General features: G+C 47.1%; 1 protein-coding gene across 1 annotated transcript in view; it reads right to left on the bottom strand.

The window, feature by feature from the left end:
• Positions 1 to 16,889, bottom strand: part of LOC144480891 (uncharacterized) — a 28,157-nt gene extending 11,268 nt beyond the window's left edge. The window contains exons 1-3 of the mRNA XM_078200523.1: positions 16,302 to 16,889; positions 15,058 to 16,217; positions 926 to 1,565 (exon numbers count right to left, since the gene is read on the bottom strand). Coding sequence (XP_078056649.1) covers positions 926 to 1,565; positions 15,058 to 16,217; positions 16,302 to 16,889 — 2,388 coding nt within the window. The remainder of the gene's footprint in view (positions 1 to 925; positions 1,566 to 15,057; positions 16,218 to 16,301) is intronic.
• Between the last annotated feature and the right edge of the window lie 4,891 nt (positions 16,890 to 21,780).

Raw genomic sequence — 21,780 nt, 5'->3', positions numbered from 1 at the left:
AGACATTAAGGGTTCATTTGGTTACTTAAGCACACAGAGTATCATTTAGTGCTTAATGCAATAATTCTGCACATCCTAGATGACTCTGGAGAAACAACACTGAAAAAAGCTGTCAAGAAGGGAGCTGATGATCTGTTCAGGGTCAATGACTGGATCACTGCCTCGCCTGGTGTCGAAATGACCATTCATATCCCTCCTTTCAAAACCCTGTTCACAGCCCATTTCAGTTCATGATTGGTCGGCCAATCCAGATTATGCTTTCCACCAGGGTCCCACTCCCCATTGCTACACAATAGACTCATGACCAGTTTCTACAAAAACCCCAACAAACCATAGCACCCTCCCTGCTACAGGCAGTAGAGAAGATCGGTACTGCCCCTGAACCACCAAGAACATTACATTACTGCATCACCTATTGAACATTTAAAGTTGAAAGCATTGATGAAAGAAGTGGGACTGAGAAGTTAATTGTAAAGGTCCATATGATGTTCTGGGTTGAAATGAAGAAGGAACATAATATCTATGTTACCACGGGGATCAGTGTGAAATGTACAAAATGAAAAAGTCAGATAACTCGAAGGAAGATAAACGCTATGTTTGATTTTATTCAACAGGTACAAGATGTTGATGGTCATTGTACTCCTGGACTGTGTCCAGGCTGAAGTTCTGTTCCTGCTGTATGATCTTCCCCTGGATTGTCCTTGAGGTCCAGACAGGTGATGTTAAACACTTAGGTGGGAAAAACAAAATCTACAACAATGTGTTTAAACCAAAGTTAATTAATGTGAGATATATCCAGAATATTAAACTTCAGTTCAATTATCAGCAGAAAAAACATAACAGTCAGAATGGACATGGTTTAGTCCCGAATGTGATTAACATCAGCAATAACGACAGAATCCAACTCCTACAGTCACTTGTGAACACGCTGGTGTCGAACCAGGTTGTTTGACTGAGCAAATCCCTTCCCACAGACACAGCAGGTAAACACCCTCTCCCCAGTGTGAACTCGCTGGTGTCTCAGAAAGTTGGATGAATTGGTGAATCTCTTCCCACATTCGGAGCAGGTGAATGGCCTCTCCCCAGTGTGTGTCCGTTGGTGTGACAGCACTTCACGCCTGCTTTTAAAGCTCTTCTCACAGTCAGAACATTTAAAAGGTCTATTGTTAGTGTGAACAAGTTGGTGTGCAGTGAGGAGTGTTGACCGAGTGAATCTCTTATGACAGATGGAGCAGGTGAATGGTCTCGCCCCAGTGTGAGCTTGCTGGTGTGTCAGAAGATCAGATGAATTTGTAAAACATTTCCCACAAACAGAGCAGGTGAATGGCTTCTCCCCTGTGTGAACTCGCTTGTGTATCAGCAGGTGGGATGACCGAGTGTATCCCTTTCCGCACTCAGAGCAGATAAATGGTCTCTCCCCTGTGTGAATTCGCTGGTGTGCCAGAAAGTCAGATGAATTTGTGAATCCCTTCCCACACTGAGAGCAAGTGAATGGTCTCTCCCCAGTGTGACTGCGTTGATGAATTTGCAGTGTGGATGGGTAACAGAATCCCTCCCCACAGTCCCTACATTCCCACGGTTTATCCATGGTTAAGATGTCTTTGTGTCTCTTCAAGATGGATGATTACTTTGATTCTTGTTTACCTACAGAACACATGTACAATCTCTCCCCACTGTGAATGGTGTGATGGTTTTTCAGGCTGTGTAACTGGTTAAAAGTCTTTCCACAGTCAGTTCACTGGAACACTCTCACTCGGGTGTGTGTATTTTTCCAGTCACACTGATGTTTGGAATCTTTTCCCACAGACAGAACAAACGTTTCTCCTTCCACATTCAAAGGTCAAAGATATTCAGATCCTGATAAATCGAGTGAATTTGTCAGATATTGACGTGTTTTCCGACTGCAACTTCCTGTCGAAAAAGGTGTGTAAAAAAGCTGTCAATGTAAGGACAGGAGAACATTCCGAACAAATATTTCTCTTGCTTTGCGTTTGCTATATGTAAATCCTCCCCTTCTCGCCCCCTGTAAAAGGAGTTTCCAAAATCCATCACTGTCAGTCCAGGATACAAACTCTGAATTTGGTTATCTGAAGGGGACAAATGAACTGAGTTGCAGGGAGGAGACAGGGGAATAGCTCTCCATGAATTGCTCATTCCAAGAGTCAGCACAGACACATGGGCCAAATGGCCTCTTTCTGTGTTGTAACAATTCTGGGAAATTCACAACATTCTTGGTTTCAGATTAAGCTCGGCACAACATCGTGGGCCGAAGGGCCTGTTCTGTGCTGTACTGTTCTATGTTCCCTTCTCCCGGTTCCTAGCCCAGGATGATGACACATTGATTTGATTTTTTGTCACATGTGAAAAGTATTGTTTCTTGCGTGCTGTGCAGACAAAACATACCATTCATAGAGTACATAAGGGAGAAGGAAAGGGTGCAGATTATAGTGTTTCAGTCAGAGCGAAGGTGCAGTGAAAAGTCAGATTAATATGTGCACATGTGACCAGCTGCTCATGGCCCCCTATGAGGATGGCAGCTGTTAACCTGGGGCCATCACCTGGGCAATGCCCAGAGCTGCCAACGCAAATGGGGAAAATGTGGATTTGGGATTTGCAGCCTGAGGGGAGTGTTTGTGAATCTTCCTCGTCCACACACTGACTCTCCTCCATCCCACAACTGATTGTGCAAGAAATCATTTGGTTTTTAAACTGGGATGTTAACAGGCGGGAAAGCTGAATAAATCCCTTCAGAGTCAGGAAGTGTCTGAACCCTTTCTCAGTGTGACTGTCCGACTGTGTCACTGAATGGGACGAGCCAGTTAATCCCTTTCCTCATGCAGCTGGTGAACTCTCCGAGTCGCTGAGCAGAAGCTGATAGCCAAGTTCCGCACACATGAGGACGGCCTAAACCGGGATGTTGGATTTATGTCACATTATCAGTAACCCCCACAGCTTGCCTCCTGGACTTGCAGGCTGTCCTGTCTGGAGACAATACACATCTCTTTAACCTGTGCTTAATGCTCCCTCCACCCACATTGTCTGTATCTTTAAGATCTGGTTGGCTGTAGGGATTCGCATTCTAATCACTATTCTGTAACTTGATTCTGTGTCTCTGTGCCCTGTTTGAGAGCAGATATCCACTCCATCTGATGAAGGAGCAGCGCTCCGAAAGCTTATGGTGTTTGCTACCAAATAAACCTGTTGGACTTTAACCTGGTGTTGTTAAAACTCTTACTGTGTTCACCCCAGTCCAACGCCGGCATCTCCACATCATGATATAAACCTCCACAGTGACTGACACCAATCTCCTCCTGTCTGATATAAACCCCACAGTCACTGACACCAATCCCCTCCCCTCAGTTAATTTGATTTAGTTTACTTGTTTACTCAATAAGATTGACACCAATCTCTCCTATCTGATGATTTTGTAGCCCCTTTTTCATAAAAGATATACACAAGTTTGTTATTTCAATTAGACCTGTCTTCATTTCCGAGCCGAGGGGATTTCTGTACCAGACGGGAGGGGTAACATTTGGGAACGCTTGATTCTCCACCAATTCCCATTCCCCTTCTTTCTGGGGGATAACGGAGCTCTCACTGTGTGTAATGCGCAGGTCAGTAAGAATTGTCAGCAAGGATTAATCAGCACTTTCTAATTGGAGATGTTCATCAGTAGAACCTCTCAGACACTGAATTGTTGAGTTTGAACCAAAGATCAATTTAGGATTGAAGTAAAAGTTCAATATTTGTGGCAAACTGATTGCTGGTGGATTTCTCTGAATGATCACAGACACATATTCTTAAAGGGAGGCTGCAGGCCCAAGAACACAATCAGCTAACTAACTAGAATCTTAAACTCCAGCCAGAACTATGGTTGGTCACATCAGAGAGACAAACCTGAATTGTCAGAATGAACATGGTTCAGTCCTGGGTACAGTGAACGCCAGCAACATCAGTGGAATCCAAACCCTTCAGTCACTTGTGAACTTGCTGGTGTGTCAGCAGGTGGGCTAGCTGACTGAATCCCCTTGCACACACTGAACAGGTGAATGGTTTCTCCCGGGTGTGAATTCGCTGGTGTGTCAAAATGTTGGATGAAGTTGTGAATCCTTTCTCACACATGGAACAAACGAATGGTCTCTTGCCAGTGTGAACTCACTGATGTGTAAGCCGGTTTGATGAATTAGTGAATCTCTTCTCACACACAGAGCAGGTGAATGGCCTCTCCCTAGTGTGAACTCGCTGGTGTGTCAGCAGCTGGGACAACTGAGTGAATCCCCTCCCACAAACAGAGCAGGTGAATGGCTTCTCTCCAGTATGAACTCTCCAGTGTATCAGAAGCTCAGATGACTGAGTGAATCCCTTCCCACACACACAACAGGGGAACGGTCTCTCCCCCTGTGTGAAATCGCTGGTGTCTCAGCAGAGTGGTTGACTGAGTGAATCCCTTCCCACATACAGAGCAGGTGAATGGTTTCTCTCCAGTGTGACTGCGTCGATGAATTTCCAGCAGGGATGGATACTTGAATCCCTTTCCACAATCCCCACATTTACCCGGTTTCTCTGTGGTGCTGGTATCCTTGTTTCTCTCCAGGCTGGTTGATAAGTTCAAGCCTCGTACACAGTACACGTGGATTCTATCTGCTTCAAATGTTGAAATATTTTAAAGGCTATGCAACTTGTTAAAACAATCTTCCCACCACATTCAAAGGCCAATGATACTCACACTCTGATTCATTGAGTATCAGATGTTGATGTGACGTTTGGTTTGCATTTCCTATCTCCAAATCCTCTGCTTCTAATAACCTGATAAAGGAGTTTAAAAGGTCAGCACTGTCAGTACAAGATAGAAATTCAGAACAGACAGTTCTCATTTGGTGGAATATTTTTCACTTTCATTCCCCAAATGACTTTGACTCTGAATTGATCCTTACTTGAATATTTTCTCCACAAATCCTCAGCTTCTAATATGCTGTAAATGGGGTTTACAAATGTAACCAAATGTCAGTCCAAGACAGAAACTCTGAACAAACAATTCTAGTTTCTCTGGAACATTTTATCCTCTCTTGTTCCCCCAAATCTGTAAATTCCCATCCCACACACTCTCTGGATATCCAAATTAAGTTTTAGATAATTTTTTCCAGATCCTTTTAAAGTAAAGTCCATTTATTAGTCACAAGTAGGCTTACATTAACACCGCAATGAAGTTACCATGAAAATCCCCTAGTCGCCACACTCCAGCGCCTGTTCGGGTACACTGAGAGAGAATTTAGCATGGCCAATGCACCTAACCAGCACATTTTTCAGATTGTGGAAGGAAACCGGAGCACCCGGAGGAAACCCACGCAGACACAGGGAGGACATGCAAACTCCACACAGACCCAATCTGGGAATTGAACCCGGGTCCCTGGCGCTGAAAAGCAGCAGTGCTAACCACTGTACCATTTGTCAAATTTTTGACAAATTTAACAAAAAAACCCAATTTTAACAAAAATAACAAACTGAACATAACTTCATTCATATCTTGTGACAAAACAGGAATCTGAATCTTGTGCCCAGAATGGAATGTGTGGAGATTTTCTCAGAGAAGCCTCAGTCACCATCACTGAGACGAACTTTAAATTGTAAATTGTATTAATTGAATGGATTTGAAGCCCTGTCCCCAGAACATTGTGCTGTCTCTCTGGATTACTAATGCAGTGACATTGTCACTCGGTCAGTGTGTCCCCTTCTCTCTTTGTTGGAGATGGTTTGTGGGGAGAAGCCGGAAGCGGTGGACAGGGAGAGTGGAGAATGTTCATTGTAAACCCCGCCCCTCGGCACTGACCTCTCACCCGACACCTCACAATGCCCGGGGACTGATTGACGGCAGGTCCTGGCCAATAGAAGGAGAGGAAGCTGGACGGTCGCGAGGGAGCTGCTGGTCCTCCGACCAATCGGAGTGAATGAGGGGCGGGGCTGAGTGAAGCATGCGCAGTGTGATTAATGGCGGCGAAGACATTCTTTCTCGGATCCACAATCAGTAAAGGTGGGAATGGCGGGGCGGAGGACGCGATAGACCAGGCGGGGGTTTGGAGAGGCGTCGTAAACATGTTACGTAAACTGCGAACTCTTAAAAAGAACTGAGCGATATCAGAGGATGGTCCCGGCCCTCAGCGCAGAGCAGGGCCTCAGCATTCTCCCAGTTCCAGACCCATCAGGGCCATCGTCATCAGGGCACGAGCAACACGGCGCATGCGCAGTCGCCGTCTTCAGTCGGCGCACCAGCAACACGGCGCGTGCGCAGTCGCCGTCTTCAGTCGGCGCACGAGCAACACGGCGCATGCGCAGTCGCCATCTTTGTTTGGGGCAATGTTTTGGAATTATCATAGAAACCCTACAGTACAGAAAGAGGCCATTCGGCCCATCGAGTCTGCACCGACCACAATCCCACCCAGGCTCTACCCCCATATCCCTACATATTTTACCCACTAATCCCTCTAATCTATGCATCCCAGGACTCTAAGGGGCAATTTAGAATGGCCAATCAACCTAACCCACACATCTTTGGACTGTGGGAGGAAACCGGAGCACCCGGAGGAAACCCACGCAAACACGAGGAGAATGTGCAAACTCCACACAGACAGTGACCCAAGCCGGGAATCGAACCCAGGTCCCTGGAGCTGTGAAGCAGCAGTGCTAACCACTGTGCTACCGTGCCGCCCCAAAATTACCACTGACAGAATGTGAATAATTTGACCATCAAACTGCTTTACCCTTTCACTTCCAATTTCTTACTGATGAGAACAACGATATCAGGGCAGTTGCAATCATTTATATTCATATTGTGTCTTTAACATAATAAAACAGCCTCAGACATTTTCTCACAAATATTATACTGTGATATTTGATACTGAGCCATATTAGGACAGGTGACCAAAGGTTTGGTCAAAGAGGTGGGTTTTAAAGAAAGCACAGGTGATGGACAGGCAGAGAGATTTAAAGAAGAGATTGCAGAGCTTGTGGCCTGTGCAACCGAAAGGATGATTTGTAATGGTATAATGATTAAAACTGAGAATGCTCAAGAGGAATTAGATTATCGTTGAGATCTCAGAGGAGTGTGTGGCTGGAGAAGATTACAGACACAGGAATGATTGTAACCATGGAGGAAAACAAAGATGAGAATTTTAAAATTCTGATGCTTCTTAAAAGGAAGCATTTGTAGATCAGCAAGCATAGGGGCGATGGGTGAACATGATTTGGTGTGAGAAAGCATATGGACAGTTTAGGATGGTTTGGAGGGGGTTGCTTAATGTTGGAGGCCGGTTGGAACTGTATTGGAATTGTTTAGTCTAGAGGTAAGACAGGAATGGATGATGGTTTCTGCAGCGACATGGTGGCACAGTGGTTAGCACTGCTGCCTCACAGTGCCAGGGACCCGGGTTCGATTCCCAGCTTGGGTCACTGTCTGTGTGGAGTCTTCACATTCTCCCCGTGTCTGCGTGGGTTTCCTCCAGGTGCTCCGGTTTCCTTCCATACTCCAAAGATGTGTGGATTAGGTTGATTGGCTATGCTAAATTGCCCCATAGTGTCAGGGTTTAGCAGGGTAAATACATGGGGCGATGGGGATAGGGCCAAGGTGGGATTGTTGGCGGTGTGGGCTTTATGGGCCAAATGGCCTCCTTCTGAACTGTAGAGATTCTATGATTAACTGAGGCTAAGGCAGAGTTGGGGGATGTTACTGAGGTGGGGGGAACCAAAGATGTGCGGGTTAGGTTGATTGGCCATGTTAAAATTGTCCCTTAGCGTCCTGAGATGTGTAGGTTAGAGGGATTAGTGGGTAAAATGTGTAGGAATATGGGGGTGGGGCCTGGGTGGGATTGTGGTCGGTGCAGACTCGATGGGCCGAATGGCCTGTTTCTACACTGTAGGGTTTCTATGATTTCTATGAAAATAGATGATTTTGGTGATGATGTGGATATGTGGTCTAAAACTCTTCTCAAGTAAGACACCATGGTTGTGAACAACTTATTCAGATATTTAACATGGAGAGGGCGGAGTCAGTTGTGAGGGTGGTGAAGTTTGTAGTGGGGACTGAAGACAGTGACTCCAGTCTTCCCGATATTCAAATGCTGGAAAATTCTGCTCATGCAGTAATTGATGTCAGACAAGTCAAGATGTTGTATGAGTTGGAGGGGAACTAGGAGGTGATGATCTTCACATGCACCTACTACCCTGGTCCAGCTAAATGGTGGAGGTTGAGATATTAGGAGATTCTGTCAGAGTTCTGGTCAGGATGTAGATGTAGAGAAACCCTCTCCTTCACCCTCTGCTTCTTCCACCTCTCTCACCCCTTCGATAGATATTGGTTCATGTGTCAGTCCAGACCAGGTGGCAGGTTTCCTTCCCTGAAGCATGAGTGAATCAGTTGGGTTTTTATGACGATCCAGCAGCTTTCATGGCCACTTTTTCTTAATGCCGGCCCCACAAATGACCCCATTCATTCAGCTCAATTTCACAACCTGTTTTTGTGTGTTCTCTCTCACTCCCTTTTTTTCTGTTTTAAATCAATTTCATCGTGTCTTAGAAGATTAGGATTTGCAGTTGGGAAACTGAAACCAAATTCCACATCAGGATCTCACAGAGTCGCCTCATTCTTTGTGACCGGAATATCATCGGATTTTGAACATGGAAGGAAAAAGCACCGTTCACAGTGGGGAGAAACCTTACTCGTGTTCCGTTTGTGGACAAGACTTCAACCAATCATCTGGCCTGTTAAAACATAAATGCAGTCATGATGGGGAGAAGCCGTGGAAATGTGGGGTCTGTGGGAAGGGATTCAATTACCCATCCCAGCTGGAAACCCATCGGCGTGGTCACACCGGGGAGAGGCCGTTCACCTGCTCGGACTGCGGGAAGGGATTCACTAAGTTATCCACCCTGCAAAATCACCAGCGCACACACACTGGGCAGAGGCCATTCACCTGCTCTTTGTGTGGGAAGGGATTCACTCAGTCATCCACCCTGATTAAACACAAACTAATTCACACTGGGGAGAGACCATTCACCTGCTCTGTGTGTGGGATGGGATTCACTCAGTCATCCACGCTGCTGACACACCAGCGAGTTCACACCGGGGAGAAACGATTCACCTGCTCTGAGTGTGGAAAGGGATTCACTCACAAATCCACCCTGCTGACACACCAGCAAGTTCACACGAGGCAGAGACCATTCACCTGCTCCCAGTGTGGGAAGGGATTTGTTAATTCATCCATCCTAATTACACACCAAAGAGGCCACACTGATGAGAGACCGTTTAAGTGTCTGAAGTGTGGGAAATGTTTTAAAACCTCTCAGGAACTGGTGTCCCATCAACAAGTTCACACTGACGAGAAACCATTCAGATGCTCTCACTGTGGGACTGGGTTCAGGCGATCATCTCATCTCACTGTCCATCAGCGGGTTCACACCGGGGAGAGACCATTCACCTGCTCCAAGTGTGGGAAGAGATTCACTCAGTCATCCGCATTGCTGAGACACCAGCAAGTTCATAAATAACTGGAGATTGGATGTTGTTGTCAGTCACATTATGGTCTGCACCTGCTGATGTTAATAAACTTCAGGCCAGTTATAGAGGCGAATATTCTGCACAAAATTCAAATACACCGTCTTTGTGTTAATGTATTGTCTGTTGTCTTTTTTAAAAATGTGTGAATGGTTCTCCTTTTGAAGGGCCTCTCTCCCGTCTCCTCCATCCTCATCTTCAACAACAAGTGTGAGGAGCTCGTGGAGCTTCTTTGTCTCTAAGATTGAGACAATCTGATCAGCTGCCTCTGCTGCTTCCCTCCCTTCCACTGGACCACCAGACAAAACTCTCTCTGAAATTTCCCTTTCTCCAAGTACTGAACTCACATCTTTCTCCAATTCCTCTGCTATCTCCCATCAAACCCTCTCACTGCTCATCTTGTCCATGAGACCTCCCTTCTTCTCCCTTTACCCTCTAAACCACTGATAACCCAACTTCCCCACATTATCTAATATTGTCAATGGTTCTCTCTTTTGATACTGTCCCTCTCATCTGTAACTCACCTTCACTGGTAAATCTCCTCTGCACCCCCTCCAATGCAATCACATCCTTCTTATAATGTGGCGACCAGAACTGCACACAGTATTCTAGCAGTGACCTCACCACAGTTCTATGCAACTCCAACATGACTTCCTTGCTTTTGTAATCTATACCTCAATTGATAAAGGCAAGTGTCCTACATGCCTTTTTCACCAGCCTACTAACATACACTTCTCTCCTCAGAGATCTATGGACAATCACACCCAGGTCCCTTTGTTCCACAGAGCTTACTAGTGTCATGCTGTTCACTGAATTTTTCCTTGTCAAATTACTCCTTCCAAAAAGTGTATCGCCTCACACTCAGCCTACCACTTATCTGCCCATTTGACCATTCTGTCCATATCTTCCTGTAGCCCAAGACACTCACCCTCACTGATTTTGATTTGATTTGATTTGTTATTGTCACATGTTTCTTGCACGCTATAAGACAAAACATACCATTCATAGAGAAGGAAACGAGAGAGTGCAGAATATAGTGTTACAGTCATAGCTGGGGCGTAGAGAAAGATCAACTTAATGCAAGGTAAGTCCATTCAAAAGTCAGACAGTAGCAGGGAAGAAGCTGTTCTTGAGTCAGTTGGTACGTGACCTTAGACTTTTGTATCTTTTTCCCGAATGAAGAAGGTGGAAGAGAGAATGTCCAGGGTGCGTGGGGTCCTTAATTATGCTGGCTGCTTTGCCGAGGCAGCGGAAAGTGTAGCTGCGTCAATGGATGGGAGGCTGGTTTGCGTGATGTATTGGGCTCCATTCACGACCTTTTGTAGTTCCTTGCGGTCTTGGGCAGATCACCTGGCCAATCTTTGTATCATCCTCAAACCTACCAATCCTATCCCCCACATAGTCATCTATGTCATTTATATAAATGATAATAGGGGCTCGCCACTGGACCCTGGCCTCCAGTTACTAAAGCAGCCTTCTGTCATCACCCTCTGTCTTCTACAACTGAGCCAATGTTGAATCCACTTTATCAAATTACTGAGTATCCCATGCCCACTATTTTGAGGAAGAGCAGGGGAATTATCCCGAGTCCAGGCCAATATCTATCAATCAACATCACTAAAAACACATCAACAGACATTGTTTGTGGGCTCTTGCTGTGTGTAAATTGGCTGCCACATTTCCTAAATTACAACAGTGACTACACTTCAGAATGGCTGTAAAATGTTCTGGGACTTACTGTGGATGTGTAAGATGCTATGTAAATGCAAGTCTGTAAATGTAAGATGTTATCTGATCCAACCATTACAATATAATGATCTGTTAGATTACACTTCAAATCTACTTCATTGGCTGCAAAATGCTTTCGGAGATCCTGTGGTCCTGAAAGTTGCTGTAGAAATGCAACTGGGGTTGAACAATGCGAACAGGGGGTCTGTAGCTGCCAGTTCTGGATTCCCAGCCTCCACAGGGTGTTTATTTACCCTCTCAAACCCAAATACCGGCCCCATTCCTCCCGCTCACCTCCAGTTTCTGAATCTGAATCGCTGTCAATTTCCCTCCAACAACATCGCTCCAGTATCGGCACTGCGCATGCTCCCGTTCACAATGCCCGGGGATTGATTGACGGCAGCTCCGGACCAATAGGAAGATGGGGCGGGGCTGGAGGACCGAGCGGGAGCGGCTGGTCCTCCAACCAATCGGAGTGAATGAGGGGCGGGGCTGGAGGACCGAGCGGGAGTGGCTGTTCCTCCAACCAATGGGAGTGAATGGCGGGGGGCGGGGAGAGCCTGGAGCTCCCTCATTGGCTGAAACTCTGCATCAAAGTAAAGTTTATTTATCAGTCACAAGTAGGCTTACATTAACACCGCAATGAAGTTACTGTAAAATTTCCCTAGTCGCCACACTCCGGCACCTATTCGGGTCAATGCACCTAACCAACACGTCTTTCAGACTGTGGGAGGAAACCGGAGGAAACTCACGCAGACACAGGGAGAATGTGCAAACTCCACACAGACAGTGACCCAAGCCGGGAATCGAACCCGGGTCTTTGGCGCTGTGAGGCAGCAGTGCTGCCTTCATTTTAAAAGTTGCTCTGTGTCAAACTCCAGGAGAAAACTGGACCTTTCTGTTTGTGGCTTTAAACAGATGGAGCCCAGTGGGTTCGGAGCAAACAGATCAACATTTGTCACTGAAATGTGGGAGCATGAGAGAGCAATTCACAACAATTGTAGGGCTGAGTTAAAGGAATAACTGAGCAGACAGGGATTGTCACCATTAAAACAACAGACCCTTGTTTCAGTAAATGAACCGACAAGAGGGTTAGGGCAGGTTTGGATAAGGTTAATACTGTCATCATTCAGAACAACACAGACTATAAAGGAACAACTGATCTGAGAGAAAAATTCATGTGCTGTGAGGGAGAGGTATGCTGAATCAGGTTCAAAGATCTTAAACAATGTTTCTTCTTGAATCACTACAGTGGAGAAAGAGGCCAGTCAGCCCATCGAGTCTCACCGACTCTTCCTCGGCTTACCCCTAACCCATACACTAAGAGGCAATTTGCCATGGCCAATCCACCTAACCTGCACATCTTGGGAGTGTGGGAGGAAACTGGAGCACTCTGAGCAAACCTATGCAGACACAGAGAGAACGTGCAAACTCCACACAGAGAGCTGTGGCACAGTGGTTAGCACTGCTACCTCAGAGTGCCAGGGATCCGGTTCAATTCCGGTCTTGGGTGACTGTCTGTGTGAAGTTCGCATGTTCTCTCCGTATCTGCATGGGTTTCCTCCGGGTGCTCAGGTTTCCTCCCACAGTCTGAAAGACATGCTGGTTAGGTGCATTGGCTGTGCTAAATTCTCCTTCAGTGTACCCAAACAGGCGCCGAGTGTGGCGACTAGGGGATTTTCATAGTAACTTCATTGCAGTGTTAATGTAAGCTTACTTGTAATACCTGAGCCCAGAATTGAACTCAGGTCCCTGGCGTTGCTGATCACTGTGCCACCCTGCTGCCTGTGTTTTGAAAAATCATGTTAAAATCTGGAACTCAGATAGGGATATGGATTGGTGTTAAGTGGGAAAGTCTGGATCACTGCATTACTCCAGAGAACCTTGGAATCAGATTTACAGAATGGATTCCTGTAATAGTGGCAATCCCATTGCTATGTGTTGGTCAGACTGAGGGAAGTATTTAAACTGGACACCACAGGTGTGTTAAAGGATAACGTACTCATGGAATTTATGAATTATCTGAAAGAATATTGAGAGCAAAAAAATCAATCTGGAAAATTGTAGTCACTTCACGTTGTTCCAGGAGAAGTGGGATTAGGTTGTGTAGATGTCTGGTTTTACACAGCACACAGTCAGCCTGTGGTTTCACCCTGGACGAAGAATCTCTGAATTGTACCATTCAAATCACTCAATGGGTTTATCAGGGGCCAGAATGTCTGCTCAGAAAGAGGAAGGTTGGTGTGAAACCAATGAGAAGTAACACAGACACTCACAGACACCCTCACACACACAGACTCTCAGATGCCTCAAAATATCTCCTGTTACTTTATTGTTCTTAGATTTTTTGAAATAAATCCTGAATGAATTATAAAATCACACACAAATACTTGTTGAGCATTCCCTGAAAGACATCGATGCTGTTCATTTCACTCCCTGTGGTCATGATTTCCATATTCTCACCACTCTTTGGGTGGAGAAATTTATCTTGGATTTCCTATTGGGTTTCTTGGCGACTGTCTTGTATTGATGGTCTCCAGTTTTGCCTTTCTCCAAAAGAAGAAACATTATTTCAAAACCTTTTATAATTTTGAAGCCCTCTATTAGGTTACTCCTCAGCCTTAATTTTTCAAGAAAGCGTGAGCGTGTCAATCCTTTCCTGATGGATAACCAAACACACAGTTTCAAAATCATTTATGGGATGTGGACATCGCTGGCTTGGCCAGCATTTATTGCTAACCTCTGATTGACCTTGAGAAGGTGGTGGTGAGCTGCTTTCTACATTTCTGGTATCATCATTCAAAATCATCTCTGTACCCTTCTCCAGTGCAGAGATATCTTTTTTATAATACGGTGACCAGAATGGCATGCAGTGGTCGGTAAGATTCTTGATCAGGGAGTCACAGGTTATCCAAAAGTGGTTTGAGCTTATCCATGGTTTTAAATCAGAATATTAAGAAGCAGCAATTTAGAAATGATGCATAATAAACAGGGGGAATAAAACAGCAGACCCATGGCAGGTGACTAGCTGGGGTCTCAGCACTGATCCTGCATTACCCCAATAATCACTGCCTGCCAGTTGGAAAAAGACCTGTTTAATCTTACTCTATTTCCTGTCTGCCAACAAGTTTTCAATCTCAATACATTCGCCCCAATCCCATGTGCTTCAATTTTTATGAAGAAGTTGCTGTGTTGGTGGACGAGGGGAATCGGGTTCACATTTTCTATCTCAGGGCATAATCAGCAACAACTTGTATTTACACAGAGTGTTGTGGGGCTGGAGGAGGTTACTGAGATACTGAGGAACTTTTTTAAATTAATTTTTACTGGATATAGGCGTCACTGGCTGGGCCAGCATTTCTTGCCCATCTCTAACTGCCCTCCATTTCAGAGGGCATTTGAGAGTCAACCACATTGCTGTGGGTCTGGAGTCACATGTAGGCCAGACCAAGTAAGGATGGCAGGTTTCCTTCCCGAAAGGACATGACTGAACCAGAGTGGTTTTGACAACGATCAACAATGGTTAAGGTTTGTCATTAGACTTTTAATTCGAGATTTTAATTGAATTCAAATTTCACCATTGCCTGTGGTGGGATTCGAACCTGGGTCCCCAGAGCATTACCCTGAGTCCAGTGATAATCCCACTGTGCCACTGCCTCCTCTATTGATCCAATTGTTATTGTTTATCTCAGGGCGCAGAAACAACAGAATCCAACGTTGCCGGTCACACATGAAGTCGTCTATGTTTCAGCAGGCTGTAATACTGAGTAAATCCCTTCCCACACATGGAGCAGTTGAACGGTTTTGCCCCAGTGTGAACTCGCTGGTGTCTCTGCAGGCGGGATGGATCAGTGAATCCCTTCCCACACATGGAGCAGTTGAAAGGTTTTGCCCCAGTGTGAACTCGCTGGTGTCTCTGCAGACGGGATGGATCAGTGAATCCCTTCCCACACAGGGAGCAGGTGAACGGTTCTGTCGCAGTGTGAGCTCGCTGGTGTTTCAGCATATAGGATGAATCAGTGAATCCCTTCCCACACACAGAGCAGGTGAACGGCTTCTCCCCGGTGTGAATGCGTTGGTGTCTCAGCAGGCTAGACGACTGAGCGAATCCCTTTCCACACACAGAGCACAGGAACGGCCTCTCTCCAGTGTGAACTCGCTGGTGTCTCTGCAGGTTGGATACCTGAGTGTATCCCTTCCCACACACAGAGCAGGTGAACGGCTTCTCCCCAGTGTGAACTCGCTGGTGTCTCTGCAGGTGGGATGGATCAGTGAATCCCTTCCCACACTGAGAGCAGGTGAACGGTTCTGTCGCAGTGTGAACTCGCTGGTGTCTCTGCAGGCTGGATACCTGAGTGAATCCCTTCCCACACACAGAGCAGGTGAACGGCTTCTCCCCGGTGTGAACTCGCTGGTGTGTCTGCAGGCGGGATGAACCAATGAATCCCTTCCCACACACAGAGCAGGTGAACGGCCTGTCCCCTGTGTGAATGTATTGGTGTCTCAGCAGGTCAGATGACTGGGTGAATCTCTTGCCACAAATGGAGCAAGAGAACGGCTTCTCCCCTGTGTGAGTGCGGCGGTGTGTCCGGAGGCTGGATGACTCGGTGAAAGCCTTCCCACACTCGGAGCAGATGAACGCCCTCTCCCCGGTGTGAACAGGCCGATGTTTCAGCAGGTGTTGTAAAGAAGCAAATGCTTTCCCGCACACAGGGCAAACGTAAGGCCTCTCCCCTGTGTGAACACGCTCGTGTATCACAAGATGGGATGAACAATGAAACATCTTCCCACACACGGAGCAGAGGAATGGCCTCTCCCCAGTGTGAACTCGCTGGTGCCTCAGAAGATAGTAAGACCGAGTGAATTCCTTCCCACACACCGAGCAGGTGAACAGCTTCTCCCCAGTGTGAACTCGCTGGTGTGTCAGCTGGTCAGATGATTGAACTTCTTCCTTTCTACACATTGAGGAGGTGAATGGTTTCCCTCCAGTGTGAATACTCTTGTGTGTCAAAAGGTGTGAAAATCGAGTGAATCCCTTCCCACGCAGGGAGCAGAGGAAAGGCCTCTCCCCAGTGTGAACTCGCTTGTGTGTCAGAAGATGAGATGAATGAGCGAATCTCTTCCCACAAACAGAACAGGGGTACGGCTTCTCCCCAGTGTGAGTGTCCTGGTGTCTCAGCAGACTAATCCTTCTTTTGAAGGTCTTCTCACATTTAAAACATTTAAAATGTCTCTTCTGAGAATGAACCAGTTGGTGAACGGTGCAGTGGGAGGACTGAGTGAATCTCTTCCCACACTGGGAGCAGCTGAATGGCCTGTCCTTGGTATGAACTGGTTGATGCTCAGTGAGATGCACTGAGTCGCCGAACGACTCCCCACAGTGAGAGCAGCTGAACGGTCTCTCGTGTGTGTGAAGGAGCTGGTGCTCTGCAAGGCGGGAGGACTGGCTGAACCTCTTCCCGCAGTGGGAGCAGCTGAACGGTCTCTCGTCAGTGTGAAGGAGCTGGTGTTGGGCCTGTTCCTCAGGCGTCTCAACGCTGTCCTCAGAGTCAGAGCTTTGAAGAGGCTTCTCATCAATGTGATCGAGTTGGTGAGCCAGCAGGTTGGACGAACACATGAATTTCTTCCCACACACGGAGCAGGTGAATGAACTCTCACTATTGCGAGCTCGCTGTCGTGTCAGCATGTTTCCCAGCTGTATCAATCCCTTCCCACAGGAGAAGCAAGGAAACAGATTCTCACCAGTTTCCAACTGAGATGGTCAATTAAATCCCTTCAGATGTACAAATCTTCAGATCCCGATGAACCGATTGACTCTGTCTGACGTGAGATTCGATCATCCAGACTGCAGATCCTTCTCTTCAATTTCCTGCAAAATAAGTTTACAAAGAATTACATGGATGGCAGAGTGGTTCGTACTCCTGCCTCACAGCACCAGGGACCTGGGTTCGATTGTGGCCTTGGTTACCTGTCTGTCTGGAGTTTGCGCATTCTCCTCGTGTCTGTGTGGGTTTCCTCCGGGTGCTCCAGTTTCCTCCCACTCTCCAAAGATGTGTGGGTTAGGTGGTTGCCCCTTTCTGTCCCAAGATGTGTAGGTTAGGGAGATAAGCAGGGTAAATATGTGGGGTTACGGAATATGCCTGGGTGGGATGGTCTGAAAGGCCTCCTTCTGCACTGTAGAGATTCTATGAATACATGAGATACACAAAACACAAACAGGCCAGTCTAATTTTTAAATTCATTTTTAACGGGGTGTGGGCGTCGCCGACTGGGACAGCATTTATTGCCCATCCCCAACTGCCCTCCATTTCACAGGGCATTTGAGAGTCAACCACATTGCTGTGGGTTACATGTAGGCCAGACCAGTTAAGGCCAGCAGATTTCCATCCTTAAAGGACATCAGTGAACCAGATGGGCTTTTACGACAATCAACAATGGTTTCATGGTCATCATCAGACTTTTAATTGAATTTAAATTTCACCATCTGCTGTGGTGGGATTCGAACCTAGGTCCCCAGAACATTATCCTGGGTCTCTGGATTGCTAGTCCAGTGATAGTTCCACTGTGCCACTGCCTCCGCCGCCACCCCTCACCCCCCCACCCCTGCCCTGATCTGTACTGGAATTTCTAATCCACACAAATCTCCTCTCATTCTGCTCACCTCAACTCAACTTTTTAATCCCTTTTCTCTCATGTTCTCATCTGGTTTCCTTTTTAAAGCATCTAAAGTATTTGTCTCAACCACTTCCAGTCGCAGTGAGTTCCATATTCTAACAAGAAATAAATATCTCCTCCTGTTTGATTTATTCATCTCTGTTGTCTGTTCATGGTTCCCAGTATTGGAAACACCAACAAGTGGAAACATTCCATTCACATCCTCCGACTTATCCCATTCAGAAAGCCCATATCAGAAGAGACAACTCTTGGTTTGAGCTTGTGTGTAAATCCTCCCTTTCTAACCCCCTGTTTAAGAAAAAGTGTCCAAAATCCATCACGATAGAAAATCGCAATATTATCTCAGGTACAAGTAATTCAGAAAGCTATTATTTATTATGAGGGGAATTGAGTAAAAGCAGTGAAGTTATGTTTCAGTTGCACAGGGCATTGGTTAGACATATCTGGAGCAGTGTGTACATTATCGGTTTCCTTATTTAAGGAAAAATATGAGTGCATATTATTCTTTAACTGCTTTATGAGAAGCAGTTCATAGTAGGTTTAGTAGACTAACACCTGGAATAGGTGGATTGTCTGATGAGGAGCAGTGAGACAGTCTCTGCTCGAGTTTAGCTTCTGCTCGACTTCAAAAGAGTAAGAGGCAACTTAATTTAAACCTTCAAGATTCTGAAAACTCTTGACAGGGTGGATATGGAGAGAAGGGTAAAAGCAAATTACTGCGGATGCTGGAGTCTGAAACCAAAAGAGAAAATGCTGGAAAATCTCAGCAGGTCTGGTAGCATCTGTGGGGGAGAGAAAAGAGCTGAAGCTTCGAGTCCAGATGACCTTTTGTCAAAGCATAAAAAAGGCATAGAAAGTGGGAGATGTTTACACTGTGAGGGAATGAAAGATGGGTCCAAGCCACAGGAACCAGGGGAAAGGATGCTAATGGCAGTCCATAGAGAGAATAGAAAGCGTGAATGGCCAAACAGCAGAGAAGCTGAAGAAGTTGTGATGGATGAAGATGGGGGGGGGGGGGGGGGGGTGGATTGGAGGGAGGCAAAATTGAGAAAAAGGGGGAAAGGGGAAGCAAAGGGGGAGAAAAGGTGCTGCCTGACCTGCTGAGACTTTCCAGCATTTTCTCTTTTGGATCTGGAGAGGATGTTTACTCTCAGGGGAGAATCGAGGGAGTCGCTGTTTTAAAAAACAGCATTGCCCATTGAAAACAGAGATGAGAAGTTTTTCTCTCAGAGGGTCATGAATCTTTGAATTCACGTTCTTCAAAAGTGGAAGTAGAGTCTGATTTCAATTAGATAAATCTCTTGGGGCGACAGGGATCAGGGTATTGAATTTGATAATCAGCCATGACAATAATGAATGGCGGCGCATGCTCGAAGGGCCGAACGGCCGACTCCCAGCTTCTATTTTCTGTGTATGTTTCTATGTAAGAAGTCTCACCAGGTTTACTTGGTAGCAAATACAAAATAAACCTGTTGGACTTTAACCTGGTGCTGTGAGACTTCTTACTGTGTTCACCCGAGTCCAACGCCGGCATCTCCACATCATGTTTCTATGTAAACATGAGGAGCCTGGGGCTGAAGTGTAACCAAAAGCTGTGTAACCGCTTTAGGTAACTATACAGGGATTGCAACCTCTCACACTGAATATGTACATGGCCCATGGACTCATCGAGGCTGCAAACAGCAGCTGCAGCCTGAGGGTGGGTGAAGCTGTTTAGAAACCTGTTGCTCATTGTGCTATAGGACAGGGAGCTCGGACCTGGAGGGGAAGCAGAAACGTGAAGCCCCGCCCACTCGCTGTTGCGTCACCAAGACACCGCGCATGCGCTCTCCTCCCTGCTGAATCAAGATGGCGGCCGTTAACCTGAGCCTCGGCTCGGGAAAAAGACCGGAAGCTGCAAACACAGACCGACGGGCTCATTTTCGAGATTTGAGGCCTTGACCAGGTATTTAGGAACCCTCTACGTCCATCCGCCGGTTCCATTACTCCCTCTATGTTTCCGCATCCTTACCGGCTGCTGATGAGACAGAGGAACTTCGCTCCGATTGCTATCACCCACACTGTGCGTGCTGCAAACGCCGTTGCTTAATGCGCATGCTCCAGACTGTAACATTACTGCGCATGCGAACTACTTCCCGTGCGTTGTATGGGGACGCCTCAGCCCCGCCCCTCATTCACTCCGATTGGCTGGAGGACCAGCCGCTCCTGTTGGGTCCTCCAGACCCGCCCCTCATTCACTCCGATTGGATGGAGGACCAGCCTCTCTTGCTTGATCCTCCAGCCCCGCCCCCTCTTCCTATTGGTCCGAAGCAGCCGTCAATCTGTCCCCGGGGCATTGTGATGTGGAGCATGCGCAGTGTCATTGCTGTCCTTGGCGCTTGTTTGTCCCGGAGAAGCGGAGTCAGCGTTAGGCGGTGGCTGGGAGGATTTGGAAACACTTTGTGGATCCGCAAACCCTTCAGAATCATTGTCAGCTCCCTGGTTTGCAGCTGCGGGGCTTCTCCCTCCCTCCCTCCCTCCCGGGAACAGGCCCAGGTTAACGGCCCCATCCTGGCTCAGCCACCGTCTTTTACCAGGACCTCCTCACTGTCTGGAACAAGGTCGCCTCGCGACGCAGCTCTCCCCCGTCAGGAGTAGCAGCTCTCGTGCGAGAGCCGCTGCTCAGGAATCCGCTCCTCCAGCCGTATGACTTCAGGTGGCTGGCGGAGAGGAGGGCTGTGGACGCCGGGGTGACCTGAATTGGGGACGTGCTCGATGGCGGAGGGGCGGGCTGGATGAGTCCCCGTGTGCTGGCTGAGCCCCGCCCACCCCCACGTGGGCTCGGGTTCCGCCCCCTCATTGTCCACATGCGGCAGATTGACCAATGGCAACGCCTGGAGGACCGGATGAACGCTGGTCCTCCAGCCAATCAGAGTCCGGGCCCTGTGTCAATGGCCGCGCGGAGTTTCCTGTGGACATGAATGTGGGGGTTCGATCAGTGAGTTTGCTGATGGTCCAAAAATTGGTGATGTGGTAAATAGCGAGGAGGAAAACCTTAGATTACAGGATGATGTGGACGAGCAGGTTCGGTGGGCAGAATAGTGGCAAATGTAATTTAACCCTGAAATGTCTGAGGTGATGCATTTTGGAAGGACTAACAAGGCAAAGGAACTCGGCCTTTTGGCTGAGATCGGGTGTAGTGTGGTCGGCAGCCCATGGTCGGCCGCACTTGGTCGGGGTCATTGGGTTGCGCTGGGGCTTCATGTGTTTCATATGAAGCAATTTTTAAAAGCGTCATCTCGGCCTTTTGGCTGAGGTGCAGATGGGTTCAAGTCTTGGAGGAGGAGCCTCCCCCTTCTCCAATCAGCTTGGCTCATGTGGATCGGGCCCGGGACAGGGTGGTTTGGTCGCTCGCCCTGTCTTGTCGGCCTGGATCTGGGGTGTCTCAACTTGTTGGGACTCTGAATTGGATTTGATTTGATTGAATTGGAAAAGTATTAAAAAAAAGGAACAGATAATGAACAATAGGACGCCAGGAAGTACAGAAGACCAGAGGGACCTTGGGGTGCATGTCCATTGGACCCCGAAGACAGCAGGACAGATTGATGAACTGGTTAAGAAGGGATATGGGATACTTGTCTTTTTTAGCCAAGGCATCAAATATTTCAGCAGGCAGGTTATGATTGAGTGTATAAAATGCTGGAGTACTGTTTGCAGTTCGGGTCGCCACACTTTAGGAAGGATGTGATTGCACTGGAGAAGGTGCAGAGGAGATTCACCAGGATGTTGCCTGGGCTGGAACGTGTCAGTCATGAAGAGAGGCTGGTTAGGCTCGAATTGGTCTCCCTAAAGCA

The sequence above is a fragment of the Mustelus asterias genome, chromosome 30, assembly GCF_964213995.1.
Source record: "Mustelus asterias chromosome 30, sMusAst1.hap1.1, whole genome shotgun sequence".
Lineage (NCBI taxonomy): Eukaryota > Metazoa > Chordata > Chondrichthyes > Carcharhiniformes > Triakidae > Mustelus > Mustelus asterias.
The sequence above is the reverse complement of the archived record's forward strand: the minus strand, read 5'-3'. Positions and strand labels throughout refer to the sequence as shown.